At 40.0% G+C, this 21,701-nt stretch overlaps 2 protein-coding genes across 2 annotated transcripts; one reads left to right on the forward strand and one right to left on the reverse strand.

Annotated features, from left to right (window-relative positions):
- Positions 1 to 1,611: 1,611 nt before the first annotated feature.
- LOC105265432 (uncharacterized) lies at positions 1,612 to 17,007 on the forward strand. Its single transcript, XM_011302905.1, has 5 exons — positions 1,612 to 2,630; positions 2,786 to 2,873; positions 10,350 to 10,432; positions 10,731 to 12,942; positions 13,536 to 17,007. Exons 3-5 carry the CDS (start codon positions 10,351 to 10,353, stop codon positions 16,321 to 16,323), a joined length of 5,082 nt encoding a protein of 1,693 aa, XP_011301207.1. The 5' UTR covers positions 1,612 to 2,630; positions 2,786 to 2,873; position 10,350; the 3' UTR covers positions 16,324 to 17,007.
- Positions 17,008 to 17,471: 464 nt separating this feature from the next.
- On the reverse strand, positions 17,472 to 20,772 carry LOC105265314 (uncharacterized). Its single transcript, XM_011302748.1, has 5 exons — positions 20,458 to 20,772; positions 19,560 to 19,982; positions 18,885 to 19,123; positions 18,200 to 18,776; positions 17,472 to 17,948 (listed from the first exon to the last, which is right to left on the reverse strand). Exons 2-5 carry the CDS (start codon positions 19,980 to 19,982, stop codon positions 17,622 to 17,624), a joined length of 1,566 nt encoding a protein of 521 aa, XP_011301050.1. The 5' UTR covers positions 20,458 to 20,772; the 3' UTR covers positions 17,472 to 17,621.
- Positions 20,773 to 21,701: the final 929 nt, after the last annotated feature.

Genomic DNA, 21,701 nt, shown 5'->3' on the forward strand with positions numbered 1-21,701 from the left:
AATTCATTTTTTCCGTTAATGCAATGGACAAATGAATAATAATTATAAAATCGACTAGACGATTTTCTTGACATGACTTCTCACTCGGGGAATAAAAATCATGAAAACAGAGAAGATCAATTGTCTACACCGGAAGTCACCAAAAAACACCTGCTAATGGAAAAAAAATTCTGACAAAAAATCACCGAAATAGTGACTCGGAGAAACACGAAAGTGTAATTTTCACATTAGTACCGGTAACAATGGATTTCCGTTTGTGTATCGAATCCGTTACAAACCCCGGGATGACGCATTTCCCTATTTTTCCTGGTGAGCACCGGATTATGTTCTCCATCCGCTGTGCAGTTGATGTGAGATCCCTGCGGTGAGGATTTTTATGTGATATCCAGTCCCAATGATCGGATAGCACATGATTTCCGGTCAATAACTCCGGTTTTACGTGCCATTGCCATTTACCGAGACTTTACGCATTTCCAATAATTGCTGTGACATTTCAATTAATTCCGTCAATCGAGTGACAGCTCAATCGAAGAATTGATCGATCAATATTTATGTAAAACACATAAAAAATGAATATATATAATTTATATACAATTAAAAAATGAAGATAAAAATTTTATTCAATTGAAACAAATACTTTTTCCGATGCCGCAATGAATTGAAAAAGTTTATTAACATCTTGAATTAAAGAGAAATTTTTATAAAGTCGAGGGAAAGACTGTCCACAATAGAATCACCTCTTTTCCATAATTTTTTAATGTCCCTTTAATTAACTCCATGATAAAAAAAAGCGTATTCATTGCCTCTTAACTGAAACACAATGAGATGATGAATGAAGACGTTTATTCATTTTTTGTCGGAGAGATAGTGGGTCTTCTGGCATTTGTTCGTCTCAATTCTCGGCTAATTCGTTCAACGCCACAAAAAGCTACCTTCTGAGAAACTCATGCACGTGGAGATTTACCGTACGTCTAATTGTTACGTGCAATTATTGCAGTGTGAGGCGCTCCAGGAGAATTAACTGCCTGATGCATACCCACATGAAGATCATCCAGGTGATCTCCATCATTCAAATGTTGTCTTCAAGAAATCCGACACACAATCATTTATTTCATTCAATACCAATAATTAATTACTGAATTATTAATGATTTCTAGATAATTAATGAATAATCAATTTTAAGAATTGCTTCAGGAGAAAGAAAAATCATTCAACGGAATATTTTATCAGTTGGATGTGGGCGTTTATTCTTGGTTTCGTGAGGGAAACGAAATGCTAAAAACTCCCGGTGAACTCCCCCTGGGCATTCATCCCCGAGAAAGAGGTCAATGGCCTCGGGCTGTCCATTGTCACTGGATATTTAACCATAGGACATGATATTTTACTTAACAATTGGCCTCCGGCACTCGAAATCGTCACAATGCGAGTGAATTCTCGGGCGACTAACTCGTGGGAAAAGCAAATCCTAGAGTTGGTATTCCAGAGCGACCACCAGTGGTAGAGGGGCGATCTCCAGGTCCTGGTGTCTAGGACAAGTGCAAAAGAAGGGATTAAAACCCCCACCTATTAAATACAAGGAAGTAGTACCAAGTGTGGCATGGGAAAGCGAGCCACATCGGGGGCGTTCTTCGCTATCCAGCCTCAGTGTAATTCCAGACATCCACTATCACTGTTCTCAGACTGATTATCACTATTTCACGTCATCCGTAAAAATCAACTCGACATCACCACCAGCGACTGCAGCAAAATAAATCGATAAACCTCAACTGGATCATTCCGAGAACTTCAGCTGTCAGGATTCAGCCGTGATTATCACAACCACATCATCGCCAAGGACAACTTTTTGAGAGAAATCGTCATCGCCAAGGACAACTTTCTGAGAGAAATCGTTATCGCCACTGGAAGCTCTTCATTAATGCATCTCCACTGGATCATAACGAGAAATTGGCATCATCATTTTCATTCCAATTGGTTCTAGCCATCGAGGATGACGGGGGTAAAGACGATGTGAATGAAACCGAGAGGAATCGTCATCGGTTGAATCGGCAACTTAATGAACAAAACGAGATAAACAAAGTTTACGAAGAAAATTTAAAACGATTAAAATCGAAGCACACGTCTGGAATAGTTGAGAAGATCGAAGACAATTTGAGAGAATCATCATAATTATCATCTAATTACCAATTAGTATCATTTTAATTTTCAACAATAAAAATCACCAGAAATTTTATTATTTCTGATAATAAAGAAAATAAAAAGACGATTGAAAAGAGTAAAAATCGAATGAATCATTGAAGCCATTGAAATCATCGAGAAATATAAATAATCGGAGTATAAATAATAATAGCTACAATCAAAATAAAAATTAAATCAAAATTATCACTAAATTTGAAGATATAATTGAAAGATTATTGTCAAGAGGACCAGGAGCTTCTGGAGATGACTGATGACGTCAAACAATCTCTTTGATTCGCCTGATGGAGAATGAGATAAGAGTCATTGATAATTGGAGGAGTCATTCTTGTGGCGAATTGCTTCATTGATTTCTGTGTAACGGGGATTAACGTGAGAGGAAAGGGTGAATTCTGTGAGGAACGGTGGAGCTGCTGGAGATCATGGAGGATTGAGTGGTAAGGATTCTCGAGAGTTTCATAATAATTCGATTGTTTGTAATAACAATAGAATAATTGGTGCGAGAATTTCTTAATGTTCTGCGATTGAAAATTCTCCGATTCTTAATTTGTTTTTTGGTACCATTTAATCTGATATGAATTATCTGGATTAGGACCTAATGGACGAGTCGCCACAATCAGACGAGAGCGGAGGATCTGAAGAGTGTCGGCACCTGTGGATCATCTCAACGTGCGAAAACCGTGAGTAGTATTCAATTTTTATAATTTTTATCCGCAGAATTTATAACTTTATCGAATTTGCATTATGCACCAGCCGTTCGGACATTCAATTATCTGAAATTATTATTCTCCTCGGTGCATACGGGAATTTTGTTTTAAAATACATTTAACATATTTTTATAATGTTTATAATTCAATCCTGCAGAAATGGACGATGATAAATAAAAATTGTATGATCTGCAGCAACGGTATCCAAACAGTAGTCCGACGCGTTTAATGTTTACAAACAGAGTTGCACGCGATTGCATTCCACCGGACACGGAGAATAGCGAGAAGCCCAGGGCATCGTTCTCGTCCTGAATAAATCCGTCGATCTGAATGCCTGAAGAAAAAAAATAATCGAGTCCCCGGGTAATCGCGTAATCGCGTAATCGCGTAATCGCGTAATCGCGTAATTGTGAAGTGACTAAAAAGTCGATAGCCCCTCGGAATAAACGGGCAATAGCAATAGCAATAGCAATACCCCGTAAAATCATGCATGATCGAATTGCTGGGTGTAATGGTGTGATCCACCGTCACGCAGAGGTAAATAATAGTTGAGTACTGAGAGGCATGCGATAAGACGAGTCATAGAGTGACTGGGTATGTAGGTACTCAGGGATTTACTCCACAGTTGGTTAGCGGTATTAACTACCTGCTGACTTATTCATAAACTTATCCTCATGCTGACCATACATCCCACTAACTACGCCATCCAATCAGTCCTCTGTGTACACTTCATTGACACATTGTAATTATCGATCCAGTGGGGCTGGAAATAATCAAACGGTAGCATTTCCTGGTGATCCAACACACCGTTAATCAACGCATTTTTTTTACACACTTCCTCCGCCATTTTTAACAGCTAGTATTCAAATAATAATATAATTCAAATAATAATATTCCAACGGATATTTTTTGGTTTTATTCTATTGATAATAATTGGGTTTAAAAAATCATTTGATGAACTGAATTTTTTGTTTTATCTCATATTCATTAATGCATTATCTGGAGTTGTAGATATTTATTATTTATTCTGTAGCTTTTTGATTTGTTTAGGGCAAGGGGAATTGAAGAGATTACGGCGTTACAATTAGTCTGATATAATTTAATGAAATTTAATGAAATTTGATGATTAAGAAAATTATTAGTACCTTCACTGGAGTTTCGACTGTTCCCGTAAATACTCATTATCTTGTGGTAATTCTCGTTCTCGTATGAATTACAAAATAAGAGAAACATTGAAATTTCATTTGAAATGAAATAAAATGTTTAGTGGATTAGGAATTTCTCTAGTAGTAAACGAATTAACTGCCCCTTCAATCAGGGAAAATAAAGATGCAGAGAAAAGGAGTGAAGAATAGCTTTTCCTAATTGCGCATTGCGAAGGAACAACTGCTGAGAAGTTCCTCTCATTGAAACATGAATAATTCCGCGTTTTATTGCTTATCACGATTTTATTCCGTTCTTTTATTTCGTCTAATTTCTGAGGAATCGTTTTTTTTTACGATCGAGTTTCCCTATTTTCCCCGGGATGCAGGTGCAACTGTAACCGGTGGTTTCCCATAGATCACATCTGGCGGTTTCATGACTTCAATAAAAATAACAAAAATAAAATGTGGACAATTGATTCGTCGGACTTGCGTGAGTACTTGGCGTTGTGAACAGTTGGTTCGTCGGCGTATCGAATTCCGTCGAGGCATTTCGAGTTATTTTACAGTTGCTCGATCCCGCGACTTACGTCGATAATTGTAAGCCTAGGAAAATATATAAAAAGTCCCCTGATACTTTTTTGAAATTTTCGAATTTTCAAATTTCAGTGAATACCTCCTCGATCTTCATGCTCTACTGATACTTTTTCAAAAATTTCGAATTTTTCAATTTCAGCGAATACCTCCTCGATTTTCATGTTCCTCTGATACTTTTTTGAAATTTTCGAATTTTTCAACTTCAGTGAATGCCTCCTCGATTTTTATGCGCCCCTGATACTTTTTTGAAAATTTCGAATTTTTCAATTTCAGCGAATATCTCCTCGATGTTCATGCTCCTTTGATACATTTTGAAAATTTTTGAATTTTCAAATTTCAGTGAATAGCTCCTCGATTTTCATGCTCCCCTGATACTTTTCTGAAAATTTCGAATTTTCAGACTTCAGTGAATACCTCCTCGACATTCATACTCCCCTGATACTTTTTGAAAATTTTTGAATTTTCCAATTTTAGTGAATAGCTCTTCGATTTTCATGCTCCCCTGATACTTTTTTAAAAATTTCGAATTTTCAGATTTCAGGGAATACCTCCTCGACCTTCATGCTCCCCTGATACATTTCGAAAATTTTTGAATTTTTTAATTTCAGCGAATGCCTCCTCGATTTTTATGCGCCCCTGATACTTTTTTGAAAATTTCGAATTTTCAGATTTCAGTGAATACCTCCTCGACCTTCATGCTCCCCTGATACATTTCGATAATTTTTGAATTTTCCAATTTCAGTGAATAACTCCTCGATTTTCATGCTGAAATGTTTTGAAAATCTAGAAAAAATATTCCGATTACAATTTTTTTTTATCCGGGTATATATAATGATAATATAAACTGGGAGAACAGGATTGCCCACTGAATATTCCACTGGATTTCGAATGCACTCATAATAAATGTAGAGTACAAGTATAAAATTCTCACTTCCTCGGCTCCTGTTTTCATTAAACCATAATCCAATGTTTAACTACTCGACTCCCCCGTAATTTCTCGCCATTAATCACGACGAGCCCCTCGTGATACGCAATGCGATCAGGATAAATGTTGCGAATTAAATTAATGCCCAACAAAACGACTTTATCTCCTGCTCTGCATCAATTACGATTCGATGTTGTTACAACGTGATGTGTCTAGTAATCATCACAACAATCAGACAATAAATCACTGTCGATTTACAATAACATTTTTTATTAATCCTGAATTAATGACAAATTATTGAATAAATGAATTTTCTCTAAAAAGTGAAGAATAAGTCAATGACAATAATGATAATGAATAATTGTTATTGCTATAATTATACTTGTCACTATGATTATCAACAATAATTATAATTTGTTTATTATTAATTATGAACATGAGATGACTGAGAATAAAAAAATCGTTGCGATAAATTTGAAATGATATTTATACATACTTCCACCTTGAGGTGTGCTTTTTTATTTAAATAATCGGTGAATAATTAATTATTGACCTTGCAACAATGCAAATTTAATAGAAAATATTAATGGATATAAAAATAATGCCATAAAAATATTCAGTAAAACGAACATAAATGGAGAATATAAATTTAAAATTTCCTTTCTATTCTCCCATAATATATGTGATAATTTAGAGATCGCGAAATGTTGAAAAAAAAATCATAAATTAGTAATTTCTCGGTGTGATCTTGAGATAGCGCGATGATTTAAATTTTGCAACGAAAAAATGACACGTTTGAAACGATCTCTCCAGAATGATGATAATCTCCTGCCCACCATGAGCAGCTGGAACGCATTATAACTCGAGTGTTCGGTGAAGACACAAGATGTTTATAAGCATATCAAACACTGGGTGAGTTCCGCTATGTCCCAGATAACGATGGCTCACGATTCGAGGTGGAGAATTAGAATTTCATTGGAAAAATAGTTGAGGATAAATGCCTGAGTGTTCTCCATCGGATCAGTTCACTCCTGTTCTCATGATGACATTTAAACGGGATCTCCCACGGTGGTGACGTATTCACGCAGATTCCAGTGGAGATACTCCCTGTCACCCCTGATTTATCCGGGAAAAACATCTCGAATCGCATTGTACTCTGGAACTTGGAATTTATTATGAAACACTCGTGCCTCACTCCTGCATTTTGTTTATAACGGGATTGAAAATACTTGATATCCCGCCCACGGCTGCGGGTGTTGTTCATACATGCGTTGATGTCTCCGACTGCATAGAGAAAAATAATGTCTTCTCTGAAATATACTCGAGGTATCACCTCAAATTAATAAGAGCAAAATCTCCACTTAAATCTACGTGCACCCCATTTTTTATTTAAACTTCCCGGGTAAAAAAAATTGTAATCGGAATATTTTTGTCAAATTTTCAAAAAATTTCTGGAAAATTTTTCAGAAATTTTTTTTTTATGAAACAAAAAAGATTGGAAAACAAAACAATTTTATTCTTGGGAAAGCTTTTGAAAAATTTTTCAAAACAATTGTTTTGTTTCCCGATTTTTTTTGTTTCAAAAAAAAAATTTCTGAAAAGTTTTCCCGAAATTTTTGAAAATTTAGAAAAAATATTCCGTTTACAATTTTTTTTTACCCGGGTTAAATATAAATAAAATGAAGACTTAAATTGTAATCAATGGGCAATACCCCCTAATTACTTTAAATAAACTTATTATTGTCATTCATTAATGCGCGTTAATGTGAAAATGTTATTTTTATATGGGATCCCCAGGTTCATTTATCCTTGGAGGACATCAGAGTACTGGTTGCGGGAGTCTTTCAAGGTGCCACAGCATCCAACACCTCCCATCCATCCACCCCCTTTCTCCCTCCCCCCTCGTTTAAATGGACTCTGAGTTACACCACCAAAGAGAGCATCTCCTTAGCATACGTACACCTAAGGTTATTCAACCCGGCATTCGAATAAAGACTGACGGCCCCTTCGAAGCTAACGGGTTTGGGGATAAAACTCCATCGGACCCCATACCTTCCCAACCTGTGTCCAGTAGTGGTGTACAACGGACACTCGGTCAGCCGTGCACCTTCAGTCCAAAGATTTTCCTCAACGTATCAGCTTTACAAATTTTCCTCCGGTACCCCGTGTTTTTTATTTATTTTTTTTATCACGAATTTCTCCATCATTTTTCGCGTACCCCAGGTGATTGTGGTGTTAATGAGGTCGAGTTGATCGGGTCATTTTAATTCGGTGAGTTTCAGATTTATTTCAATCCCTTTTTTTAATTAATTACAATATTTTTGAGATGGTCACGCGATTTTGAGGATTTATTGTGTGTCATTTTTATTTATTTCTGGATTATTTAGTTGGATTATTTTTTGCACTAGAATTACACTTCCTAGGGAAATTACAATGTTTCAAGTGAATTTTCACTATAAAAATTATTATTTTTGTTTATGAGCCGAAATTTCTTTGAATTTTCAACTTGTAAAATTCTCTAGCGATGAGAATTCCATGAATAAACAACGGTAATTATTACACTGTAAAAAATGTATTAAAATTTCACTTGCAATCTTCCAAGAATTTATTACAATGTCACAAATCGTAAATTCAGGGTAAATTTCCCTATAAATTATGTGTACGTGGGAGAAAATGATGTAATATTCATGATATACTTATGCATTACGCCACGTAAAGACAAAAAACAGAATGAAACAGTAATAATTCTCGGGTCGTTAACTGAGATTAGTGAATAAAGCTCACGCATGCTAGTGTACGATGTTAATTACCTCTCGTTACACATGCGAATTTTCACTTGATGCGTATTGACCCAGTCCGATAAATCCAACTGTTTATCCCCGTTTTCCTCTTGTTTTTGTTTTGATTGTAATTCTGATTTTTTTTTTTTCGGTGTAAGAGCATGCTTGCACTGGACGTGAGTCAGTGCTCGGGATAATTCGAGGCAAGAGTCCGCAACTTATTTACAATTCCGAGGGATTTTCATTGCATACAGATGGGAAAAACAATCGGTTATGCCTGGGAAATTTTCGGTACCGTGGAAATATCCGCAGTTCATCGATTGAACTGGTTTACACCGATTAATTACCGATTCTTCTACGAGATCGTTAAAATAATTAATAATAATAAATTATTATTTGTAATGATTTATCAGCAATTAATAAACAGTAACCGATTGTTTCGACTAAACCCCAAATAAACCCCAAAAATAACCAATTAAAAAAAAAAACAAACGAAAATTGTTAACCGAAAATTAAACAAACCCAAAAAAATTCCTTATCACTTCTTCTCGAAATCGATAGTTCTCGAAATAAATCGGTAATGAAAAATTTTGAATTCGACTTATATCTACGTTTTGAATTTTTTATTGCGATTTTATAGTGGAATGATTGCTCGGATTTTTTTTATGTCGAGTATTGGGATAGAAGAATTATTACTACCGATTTGTTTATTGTTGAGGGATTTTCTATTCATTTTAATCGAACATTCGTTTCAGCTCGCTGAACTGAATCGATGGCTGGAGATCATTCTCACATATTTGCTCTGTGTGAAATATTGCTGGACTCGTTATACTAATTTCGATTATTCCTCCTTCAATCCATCGGTTGGAAAATTTTTCACGGGAATTAAGGCGTGACGGCGAGACGACACATGCAAAACGGAGCGTCGCAGCTCAGGAACGCTGGTACCGTTAGCGGACGCGATTTAAAAGAAAAAAATATGATATGAAGTATAAAAAACATGAATCAATTATGAAAAAAAAACTACAGGATAAACGGTAAAACAATTTGATGGAAAATTCGGCCCGCGAGTCCAAAATTAATTCAATATCGAAAACGTGAAATGAGATGAATCAGAATTTTCAATCTCGTTAAATCGATTGATCTCCAAAAGTATTGATTTTTCGAGAAAATATGAAAACATCTTTTTTGTATAAAATTTTATTAGGTAAAAAAAAGTCCTTCACTGTTTTCCCCGGAAATCCACAGTTTGTGAGATAAATCAATGCTTCTGTTGCGAATCGACAAACCAGTTCAAGGCGATTTTCATTGCCGATGAGTTTTCAGTGAATAACTCGGAATTCACGGGGGTTATCGAAATTCTTGTGATGACCTTTTTTGCAGAGCCGATTGAAACCTGCAAAAATGGTCATTACAAAAATTCCGCTATCTCCCTTGGCTTCGGAGAATTCTGCGGTTTGCGGCTGTTGTGTTATATTGAGAAGTAAAATCCGCGGATTGGACGGGCGGAAAAATTCAGTTGAAGATGTTTCGACTTTCGAGGGACGTAAGATCATGACTTTTTTAAATTGCATTGACATTGACGCGGGACCGAGCGACGAGTATCGAATACAAACGAGATTATCGAATTGCCGGCCATGAATTAGTTTTAAAAAACGATAAAAAATTCCCATCAGGCGGTCCCACCGTCTTCGTAAAGACAAATGTATTTTTTTCACGTCATCACATGTCATTGTGGCAAGCATCTCATTTCCATGGTTTTTCGTCGTTTCACATTGCAATGGTGACCGATTTTTTGAGGTAACCCACGAGATTTCAAAACATTTTTCGTTCACGGCCCCTCGAGGACAAAACCGATCTTCAAATTTATCTCACGTAAATGATATTAAAGACGAATAACTATCTCCCCTATTTCTTTTTCCCGATGAAACCTAGTGCTATTGATATTGGATTATTTTATTTCATGAACGAACTCCGAATTAAACCGCCGATTTTTCTGTTTCAGTATGAAAATGCGACTAAAAATGATATCCCCTGTGGTCTGGGCGCTGCTGTTGTCCCAGGTTGCCTCAAGACCTCAGCAAACAGGTAAATAAATATTTATTCAACCTTCATGAAGAATTCACCATTTCATCCTCCCAAAAATTCTAGTACCTGATACAAGGACACAGAAATATTATAAAAAACAAGCTATCGTAGTATAATAAATTTTGCCCACTCATTAACTTCAATAATAATTAAAACTCCAATAAAATGCTCATCTAAGATTTTCCCGCAAATTCCCTGTGATACCGCAGAAATCCTGAGACCCCTCATCAATTCGTAATGACCCTCTCAGTGCAACCTAATGAGTATCAACTAATCACCCTATAATTTTTTCCCACAGTGCCAGCAACGCGGACATCCCAAGTGACGAAACACCCGGACGAAGATGCACGTAGCAGGTACAGAGCGTCCCACATCGCCTCTCGCAATCTTAATGAATTTTACAATAAGCTATACGCCGGTGGTTTTACACCAGGTATCATGTCGAGTATTAGGCAATCATTTCCGCCTGACGACATGCCCATACATCCGCCGTCAAAATCAATATTGATTCCCCGATGGAGTCCTCTCTCAATCCCCTCCTCTCCTGATCAGGCATCAAAGTCACCGATTACCGACCGAGTGCTCGTGTCCCCGAAGAGATCTCGGAATTCAGGCCGCTGGGCTACAACAAAGTCACCGATCTCCGGGAAAAACCGCGTGGTAATAAAACCCTCGATCTTTCCGTCCCCCTCTTTCCCCACAAAGAAACGCCCAGCGGGTGTCCCACCTTCGCGAAAAGTATCTAAACCCGATAACACAACTCCGGAACCTGCCTTGTCGACACCTAATCAAAAAACTTGGCCAAACACCCCTCCTGAGGATATCCTGGACCTCTACAACTACGAGAAATACACGAGTCTCCTGGAACCCTCAAAAAAACCTACACCTGCTTCGAACCCTTCCAGTGATCTTGAGATAACAACAGAGAACCCCAAGGTCACGGTTTCCCAGCTACAGCCCGCGATTCCGACGCTAAAGCCGTCACCGAATATCCAGGAGATCATCCAGTGGCTCCAGATCCCCCCGTTCACGTCGACCGTCAATCAGAGCTACTTCCTCGCGGATACGAAGCCTGGGCAGAGCCTATCGAATACTTTCTCCCCTGTCTTTGACCCAAACCGACCGTTGGTAACACAAACGGACCCGGATCAAACCCAAAACTATGATGAGGAGGTTAATGATTTCCACTTTTCGGAGGCTCAACCCTCGGATATCCCGTCGACCTTGCAATCCAGCTTGGCGCCACTTCCGCCGGAACCGGCGATTCAAGGGGATACTTTACCAGGTCTGTCCAATGAGGGGTCCGCAAATCCCACTGTGGTCCCAAAACGGCCCCTCTTCAAGCCCATCTCTGAAATATCTCAAAACACTGTAGTTCACATAATCAATCCCATGTCCAAAAGGCCCAATGTTACTGTGAGTGAGGGCCAGCAAAACGTATCCACCCTTAAGCCACCCCCGAATGTCCACATAATGTTTATGTCACAAGCTAATGACACCAAACAGTCTCTCAAGGACTCAGTGAATCAGTTGCCCTTCGATAAGACCCCAGATTGCCCTATTATCACTATCAACTCAATTACCAAAGTCAATAATACAATTCAGAGTAAAGAGGGTTGCACTGATCTGAACATCGTCATCAATTCTCAACTCCTCAGTACAAATAATTTTGGGCCTGAGGTGATCGGATTGGACGAGGCTGGGTCTGATAAGTACGGGGACAGTCTAAACCCGACTGATTACTCAACGATGTACGTGACAAATCCCTCGGAGGGTTTCCCTTCAACTGCGTTAGCGTCGACGGGACCAGTTAGGGATGTCAATGGTACATTGGAGGGCCCCTCATCTGAACCCTCGGATTCAACTCTTTCGAATCCAAATTTTGATGTTAATCAGGCGACGGATATTGAGTATGAAGTGGAGCCGGAGGCGGCGGGGAATGCAGCTGAGGTTCTGGGGCAGTTGGATGCAGCTGGGCCTCAGGCCTCCGTGGCAGATGCACCCGGCGTGGCGTCTGCAGCGGTTCGACCTGTGGCTCCAGCTGCAGCGGCTCTGGAGCAGTCCAGTGGTGCTGTTGGGGATCCAATCGGGCCCGCAATAGCATCTGGAGGCACTTTAGCCGCTGGGGCCCCGGCTGGGCCCGCGTCCACTGCTTTATCGACTGTCGATGATGAGGATGATGACGATGACGACGATGATGATGAGTTTGATCTTTCACCTGCTGGAATCATGGACGGCATGGGCTCAATATTCACGTATTTCACATTTATGAATCCTCTAAATTACGGAATATTCAGTTTCGCGGCTGCACCATTCGCTGCTCTAGCTGCTGGCATCCTCGGCATTGCTGCTATCTCATTTCCTTACGCGTTCACTGGGAGTCTCGATTTCGGTCGTTCCGCGGACAGGGTTTCCCCGAAGTTTAGATCAAACCTCGAAGAGGTCGTCACGCAGTCCATTCACGATTATAGAAATTGGCAGGAGTGGAAGAGTAAACGGAGGAAGCGCAGGCGATGATCTTTTTTTTCTTTAACTATGCCCCATTCAGGGGACCTATTTTCAGGTTATTACAGAACGTTTATTTATTCATTAATCTTTATTTATTATATTACTGTCTCTTCTTGCTCTGCTTGTTAATGTAGAAATTATATAATTATAGGTTATTTGTTGTTTTGATCCTAGGCTTGTCACTTAACAGAGGGAATCCCCGGATTATTTTCGTTTGTTTTCATGATTGATCATGTTTAAATTATGGAGTTTTACCAAGTGACCAGTCTAGGTTTAAATAAATTCTTTTCCGAAGTTTCAGGGGCATTAATGAGAAAGACAATTGATTTGTATTGTTAATAAAACATTGGAAATTACAACGCTTGTCATTTTATTCTAAAATCATCTTTTACATCTAATTAATTTAGAACTTCGTGATCTGCATAAAACGTGAATGTTAATTATAATTTATAACCGCAGAACACAAAGTTTTAAGCAAGAAACCTAAAAATGTAAATTTTAATTTAAAAAAATTGAACAGGTGAGTATCGAAAATATCAGAGAAAAGTGGGAAATCTCCAGTAACGAATTCAACATTCGAATCGTTTGTTTGCAGGTTGGAGCCGCAGAAAAATTCTGATCTGAAGGACTACATGGACCAGTCCCTGAGAACCGTAGCCACTCAACTGCTGAATGTCTCCGGTCCAGAAGGACCAGCTGAGCCGAAAAATGACACGATAAAACCGAAACAGGGGCTGCTCATTCGGAAGCCTGACCGGACGATTCCTCCAGCGCAAGAGTCACCGATCATCGAAGAGATGGAGCGGATAAAGGGAGTGACACCAGACATGACTGCTGCAGGGCGCCCGGTCAACTCCAAGTACAATTACTTCGAGGTTAGCCACCCGGGTCAGGCGATGGCGATGACCGACGAGGACTTGGAGCGAGAAGTGGCGGCCACGAGGTACCCGAGTTACAAGAACCAACAGACGACGACCGGAGGGCTGTCCACCTGGATCCTGCTGAATCCACCCTCATCCACGAATTCCCCAGACGACGTAGACAAAACCGTCCCTCCGAAGTCTTCTTCCTCAACGCACCCTGAGGAAGCTGTAACGACTCCAAGAGCTACAGTGAAGACGACCTCCCCGCCGCAGAAGACGACACAGAAGACAACGAAGCTCGTCAGTTCAAAGAAGACAACGCCAAGCCCCGAAAAGAGTTCATCATCTCCTGGAGTCGTTACCCCGAGATCTGAGCCTGCAGCGAAGATGGACGAAGAGACGACGGCGAAGGCAACAACTAAGAAGACGACTCCAACGAAGACCACCTCCAAGCCGAAGACAACGACAGGACGCCCAACAACAGTTCTCACTAAGACAACTACCATGAAGATCGTCAAGTCACAGCCTCGTCCCTCCAAGCCAGCGATTCGAAAGACCACGACGACAAGAGCGGAAGTGAAGACCAACTTCACTTCAAAAATTGAGAAGGTGACATTCAAGCCAGTTCTGATGATTACAACACCGAAGAGTCTTGTTGAGTCCATCTCAAAACCCATCTTCAACGCTAAAGTCCAGGGATCGATAAAGACAGATCACAAGCCCTTACCCATCGAGTCAACCCCGAAGCCGACGAATGTCTTGAAACTTCACCTGAAAAAACCAGTGGACACTCCGACCACCATCCAGATCGATCCGATCAAAGTTAGCGCTCCAGTGCTGACGATTGAGAAGCTCAGCATCCCAGAAGACCCGGAGGACAAACGCACAAGTCTGGAACCAGTACCGCTGACCAATTCTCAAATTGATGTCAAATTCGACTTCAACCCTGAGTCGACGAGAGTCGAGACATCCACGGAGACGACCACCAAGCGATCGAAGGCAGCCTCCAAGAGGAAGAAGCACAAGACCCGTAGACGCAAGCCTGCCACGACGTCTTCACCTTCTTCTACAGCCGCCACACCTGCTGAAGATTCACCATTGAAGGAGCCGATCAAGACATCGACTCCCGCTTCCGGAGAAACCTCCCTCCAGGAATCGAAAATAGTTCCGGACGCTAACACGAAGCAGAAGAAGAAGCAAGTCGCCAAACCGATCACCACGCAGATTTACAATTTCATAAGTCGTGAGGTAATGCCGAGTGTGGGAGTGATGTCGCTGGTGGGTCTAGGTCTCGGGCTGGCCTCGTACTTCCTCTACCCCTTCGGTGGGGCGATATCCAGACGAAATTACGAGGTAGAGCCCAATTACAAGTACAACCTCGACGAATACGGCGGGAACTACGGCCAGCGTGAAGAGGAGGTTTTCACGAAGGTGCTCCAGGGGATGAATTCTAACGACGGAAAGTACGGTGGTATCAAGGACTTCAACAAGAACTACTATAGGTATCAAGCTTACGACGGTGGCTACACGGACACCACCAGGAGAACCGATCCGCGATTCCCCGCGTCGTCGGTTCCAGTCTTTCGCCCCGAGAAGACGTCCACCGTCTACGACATGAAATACAGAAACACCGGGTTCAAGTACTCTGACGGCTCGACGACACCGAGTTATTACGATCGTTCCAAGGGCTCTGACTTTGTTGAGACCAATGTCGATCGGCAGTTCGTGGTCGGGAACATCCCGAAGGAGTACTCCAGCGAGGAGAAGGCGAAATTCCCCATCGACGCGAGCACTCAACCCTCTGGTGTCGACTTCGAGAAGCAGATAGCTCAGAGTCTTCACTTCAGGCAGACTCAAGCTGATGATCAGGTCTTCGATCAACCAAATGCACAGGCTTTGAAGTCTGAGAGCTATGAGGACGTTGAGATCACGCCGGCAGCTGTCGCGGTCGAGCACGGACCGAGATCTCTCAATTCAGAATCCGGGGATTCCCACCGGGATGTTCATGGAATTAAGAAGCGAATGAGAAGGGATTCCGTTATCCAATTCATCCCGTCCCGCAGTGAGATTGAGAGGGAGGAGAGGGAAATGGAGGATGAAGAGCCCTTGAGCAATGAGATCCTCGATATAATCGATTCAGCGTTACCCGGAGAAATGACCGACGTGAAAAAAGAGACAAAGAAAACGGAAATTGTACCGGAATCGGAGAAATCGACCACTAGCCCCACGCCCCAGGCGGCGGAGGAGACCGAAAGTGAAAAGTCTTCGACGAAGAGTCTTGAGACGACGTCGCCAGGGACTGAGGCCACGAACGCCGAGGTATCAGAAAATTCCAGCGGAGGGGATGAAACTTTTACTACCACCCCGGAAACACCTGCAGAGGGCTTTAACGTCCTGAATTTTGTCAAGAGACTTGCGGAGGTCAAGTTCAGGCTCGGCCTGACCATCCTCAAGCACGCCTCTGAGAGTTTCGCACGATATCTCGGACATGTCCAGAAGAGGATAAATGGGGATGAATAGATTTTCGGGTTTTAATCGTTTAAAGTAAAACCGAATGCTGCATTGCGTATTAATAGACACTTCCGGCAGTACTGCATTCCTATTTTTCGTCACGCTCATTAAAGGAAGAAATCTGCAGAGAAAAAAAAATTATTTCGCATATCTGACGTTTAGGAAAACTTCGGGAAGAATTTGGATGGGACACGGACGTGGAGTTATTCTCAATATGAATATTAAGGAATTTTTATGTGAATAAAACTTAGATTATGCTTGCAGCACGGGGCGCCATTTTGGGAAGAACCCGCCATTTAGCACCATCTTTCGAAATTCTGGGAAATTTCCGACGATTTTTCGGTTTTTTAATAAATTCGAGATACGAATTGCTAAAAATATATTTTAAATATGCGATTTTCTCATTTATGTAGCGATCCATGTCTTTTATAGCGCGACGAAGACGGAATACCTAGAATAATAAATCTCTCAAAACAGAATGAAATAAAATAATTTATTGTAAAGTACTCTAATTAACGTTTTGTAAGCACTTTATTATTGTAAATAAATATCAAATATCCAGAATAAATATTTCTACTCGTGAAAAAATTGTCATCAATCGCCACCGAAACGAAACTATGGCAAAAATAAATAAAAAAGGGTTGTCAACATAAAAATTCGTCGATATATTTAATTACGGAAGTAGTGAAGAGACATACGTAGACTGGATTTCTCTTAATCATCGATTTATCACATAAACTATCGGTTTGAGAAGAAAACATTGCAGAACTTTCTTGAAGCTGATTAAATTTGCGATAAAAAATGTCTTTTCGTATTTTCTCCTCAGATCAATGCGTTTTAGATAAATCGATAAATCGTTAACAGAGAAATCTTTTACGTATTTCGCCTCACGACTTTAGTGTTTTCAACACCTGATAACATAATATATTTTCTCCTCGTCTCCAAATAAATAATTCTATCAACTACCCAAATACATTGTTGAAAATACTTGACCGAATTTTCCAGGTTTTTTGGAGTGACACTCGACTTTCAGGAAATATTGCCGATAAAAAATGAAAATAAAACATAAAAATAAAAATCTATTTACCATTTCTATTCCCCATAAAAATTTCACAACAAATAATTGAATTTTCAATTGATCGATTCCCAAAATTTCGAATTTTTCCAAGAAAATCAACCGATTGATTAGGAAATAATTTCCCCGAAACATGACGCGCTAAAATTGTCAATGATTTTCCGCTCCAACTCGTCCAGTAATTCTCTACAACCCCGAAAAATTCGTCAACCATTTCACTACCACAATTAAACTACTGACTTATGGAAAAATTGCGCCCTCCTCCATCCCTAGGCCCCGCGGATCGTCTCCTCCTCCCCAGCATCATGGGTATCATCATCGCCATGGTAGCAGGAAGCATTCCAGCCCCAACAGCAGCAAGAACCGCTGAATTAGAAGGTCTCGCTGCAACAGAAGTCCTGATGGGCCTCTTCTTATCGACCTTCTGCGTCAACTTTCCCGCCTCAAACTCTCTCTGGCTCTGATCGACCGTCTTAAAAGTCCTCTCAACCTCAAGCAGCCCCCCATGTGACGTTGTCGTATTAGTTCCATTCAACGACGGTAAAACCGTCAGACGTACCTGAATGTTTCATCGATCAAAAATTAGACATCGATCACCGTTGCAACCGGTGAAAAACAATAATCCGATAAATCGCTGAATTAGTTGATGTTGCCAAAGACTTGTCAAAGCAATTGTTCACTGGTTTTTTATATAATTTTCATGAATAGATAGATGAGCAGAGAGTCAAGCAGGAAGGGAGAAAGAGGTGCGTCGTTTCACTATCGAAGTTGAAACTAGAGACGAAGTGGATTTATCGGGTTATGACCAACCTGTCGTTTGGATGTCATCACAGGTATAGCTGGATCATTATCATCATTTTTTTTCGTGCCATTTGGCATGAGATTGATGTTGTCAATCGTCTCAAACTTGAGAGAGCGTTGACGTGACTTTTGATAGCCACGATTAGTCGATAGAAGAATCCACTCGCCATCACCAGTTGATGGGTGTGACGGTGGATGTCGGTTGTCGTAGTTGTATTGAGAGTAAAAGGGTCTCGTTGGCTTTGGTTGGTCAAATTTGTTGGGATACGATGGCCAGTCGTTGCCGGTTTCCTCCGGGTCCGTCGAATATCTGTCGTGGAATGTGTAACCCGGTTTTGATAGCTGGTCGTACTTGTCCCAAGTGCTGACGGGGAAGTTTGCTGGTCTGTTGTCGGTTATTATGTCACTCTGGGGGCGATGGGATGAGGGGAATGTCTCCCAGGCGGAGTTTGGACGCTCTGGGGGCCACTTTTGCGTCTGTGACACCGATTCGTACTGATCGTGAGGGTAAGGACGACCTGGCTGCGGCTTTGGGCGTGTCTGCGGCTGATCGAAGTCTGGCCACTGCGGTTTTGGCTTGTCGTACCTGTTTCAAGTGCTTTTTTTCTTAGGACATTCGCATTTTCGATTTTATGGAAATAGCGGGGATTTTTGCAAATGGTTGAATTTTTTGAGAAGCTGGGGGGAGTATTACCATGGCTTGTTGTTCTCGTAATGAGGCCTCGAGGAGAAATCGTTAGCCCAGGGCTTTCCACCACTCGGTTTATCCCACTTCGTGGCCTCTGGCCAGGGCCGTTGGGAGTTGGGATTCGCCTGCCATTTCGAGATTTTACTCTTCGACCAGGGGACGGCCTCCAGAGTAACCCAGCCGTCTCGGTTGTCATTCCCCTGGCTGCTGTAGAATTTATTCCTCTTCACGGTGTCATTCAGGCTCTGAAAATCGAAAAACTTGAATGAAACTATTTTAATCCGCAGGGAAATTAATTCCGAAATTTCACTGGAACTTTCAGTTGAAGATATTTATTGATTTCCAACAATTTTCATTTTTTTGAATTCAAGAGAAATCAAGAAAATTCGGTTTTTGATGGTAAATTGGAATTGTAAATTATAATTATCGATTTATCTGGAAAACCATCGACGTCACGTGAAAATATGAAAAGACTCTTTTCGCAGCGAATTAAATTTCCGACCGAAAATGTTTTTTCAGATTTTTTCATAAATCCCCCCGTTTTTGGATTAACCGATATTGAACTGGACTGTTATTCGTTACGAAATAGTAAATTGGATTTCGTTTGATTAATATTAATAATAACAATAAAAAATATTTTCAGGGGGTATTGGTGGTTTTTTTAGAGACCCTGAAAATCACCTCAATATTGTCCAGAGGATTGATCGATCCCTCCGTCGAGGCAGGTGCCTCTGTACTTTTTTTTCCATCGATCTCCAGCAGAGTCACTCCAGGCATTTTCGTTGTCTTCAAATGATAGAACGATTTCTCCGTTGTACTCCTAATTTTATTAGCGTACTCATCTAGAAACTTGTTGAGCACATCGGGATCGAAGGTGGAACTCTCGACGAACGAGTTGCGCTTGTCATTATTAACTTTCATAGCATCTCTGATGGAATCGGCATCCTCGAGCCGATAAATCGCCCTGGACTTTTCCTTCTCACCACTCTCCTGTGGCTGAGCTATTTTCAGGTCATCAGACTGACGTTTAATGAAGTAACGAGTATCACCAATCGTCCCATCAACCACCAGGACCACAAGCAGCATCAGAAGTCTTAACTCCATCTGTTTTTTAATTTTTATTTAGACAAAAATCTTTAGCGATCAATCAACAATCAACAGCTTGCGATCTCCACGAATTATTAAATGAAAAAATCGACTTCCAGTCGTAATAATTACATTTCCCAATGAAAAAAAAAACCTTTGATTTCAATTGTTTATCGATTTTTTAATAAAATCGGCGAAAAAGATTTAGATTTCTATAGGAATTTTTTGATAACGTTTATCAACAAAGTTGTAATTCATATGATTTAATAATTAATTAAATAGATAGAGAAAATTGTATAGAAAGTTTTTTGTAGCTTTTAAAATTTCCAACAAAAAAGGTTCCCCCAAAATTTCTGTATCTTCCCCAGGTTTCGAGATACTCCCGAAAAACACTTTTCGACTGGAGGATGATAATAATGATTGCGAGGATAATTACAATATTACAACAAATTGTGATCACAATACACTATAACAATAACAAGAAGATGCTCACGTTTGATTGCTCACACCCGTGATAATTTCATGAATGGATGAATCAGCGTAAAACGAGGGGATTGAACAAAAAAAAAATCACGAAGTGGCCAAAAATTCAAAGTTATACTTGATGACCTCAACTGCTCAAGGTCCGAGATGGCTGTGGGTCTCGGTCTATGTCCTCGTTTGCTTTTAATCCAGATCCCCACTTCCTCGAACGAATGGTCCATTTTCCTTCTCACTCCTTTCACGCGCCAAAGCGAATTGTCTCCTCACATTCTCCCCCATCCTCTGATTCACAATTGTCCTGGAACGAAAAAATAAAAATAAATAGATGAAAAATAAAAACAAACATCCGTTAAGAATTCGCAGCAATTCCTCATCAGACATTTCAATTATTCCAGGGGGAGGTTTATGGGACAAATGCAATCAGTCGTAAATTTCTTTTTTCTTAGGTACGGGTAATGGGCTCGCGCGCACTGGGAGGTGATGCTGATGGAGATGTTGGCCTTTTTTTTTTTTGATAATTATATTTTTTAAGGATTTTATGTGACACGCAGCAATCGTCAACTCTTCATCGTCACGGTCTAATTGTACTGGAGGCAACTGAAACCTCGGTTTGAGTCCTCGACGTGTCTTCTACTCTCCTTTCCCCGGGTGCCATCCACTCTCCAACGAAATTATCGTTTTCTAGAGGAATACTATGGGTGAAATAGGGTTTCGGTTGCGATTGAATTGTTTATGACTGACTTTTATTCAACAACTTTGCCTGCTATTGTTTCAAATGGTTTTTTTTTATTTTTTCAACCTTTTTTACAAGCGTACCATCAAATTTATACATCAGTTCTTGGAGAAAAGTAAATCAATAAACTTTTGTGGAATTAAGCAGTGATTATTTGAGATTGCGTTGAAGATATTTTTACGATTTCACGAATTACGGTGAATTTCAGTTAAAGGGAATTCTCCTGGAAGACGAATTCATTTTCTTAGCTAAAATTTTTTTGATTTTTCAATCTTTCCTCATTTTTATTCGCCCTAAGAATTATCGTAATGAAATTGAATTTTTATAATTTATAATTACGATTAAATAATGAATTCCAAATTTGAATAATCCTCGAGATTTCACTGTAACTGAGATTAAAAAAATAGTAAAAAAAAATGAGAGGATTTATTTCTTGAATGATTAATGAATAATCGTGAGAGCCAATATTACATAAAATAATAATTCATCCCATTTTCTATTCAGAATTGAGTAAAAAATAA

The sequence above is a fragment of the Fopius arisanus genome, unplaced genomic scaffold, assembly GCF_000806365.1.
Source record: "Fopius arisanus strain USDA-PBARC FA_bdor unplaced genomic scaffold, ASM80636v1 scaffold00029, whole genome shotgun sequence".
Taxonomy (NCBI): domain Eukaryota; kingdom Metazoa; phylum Arthropoda; class Insecta; order Hymenoptera; family Braconidae; genus Fopius; species Fopius arisanus.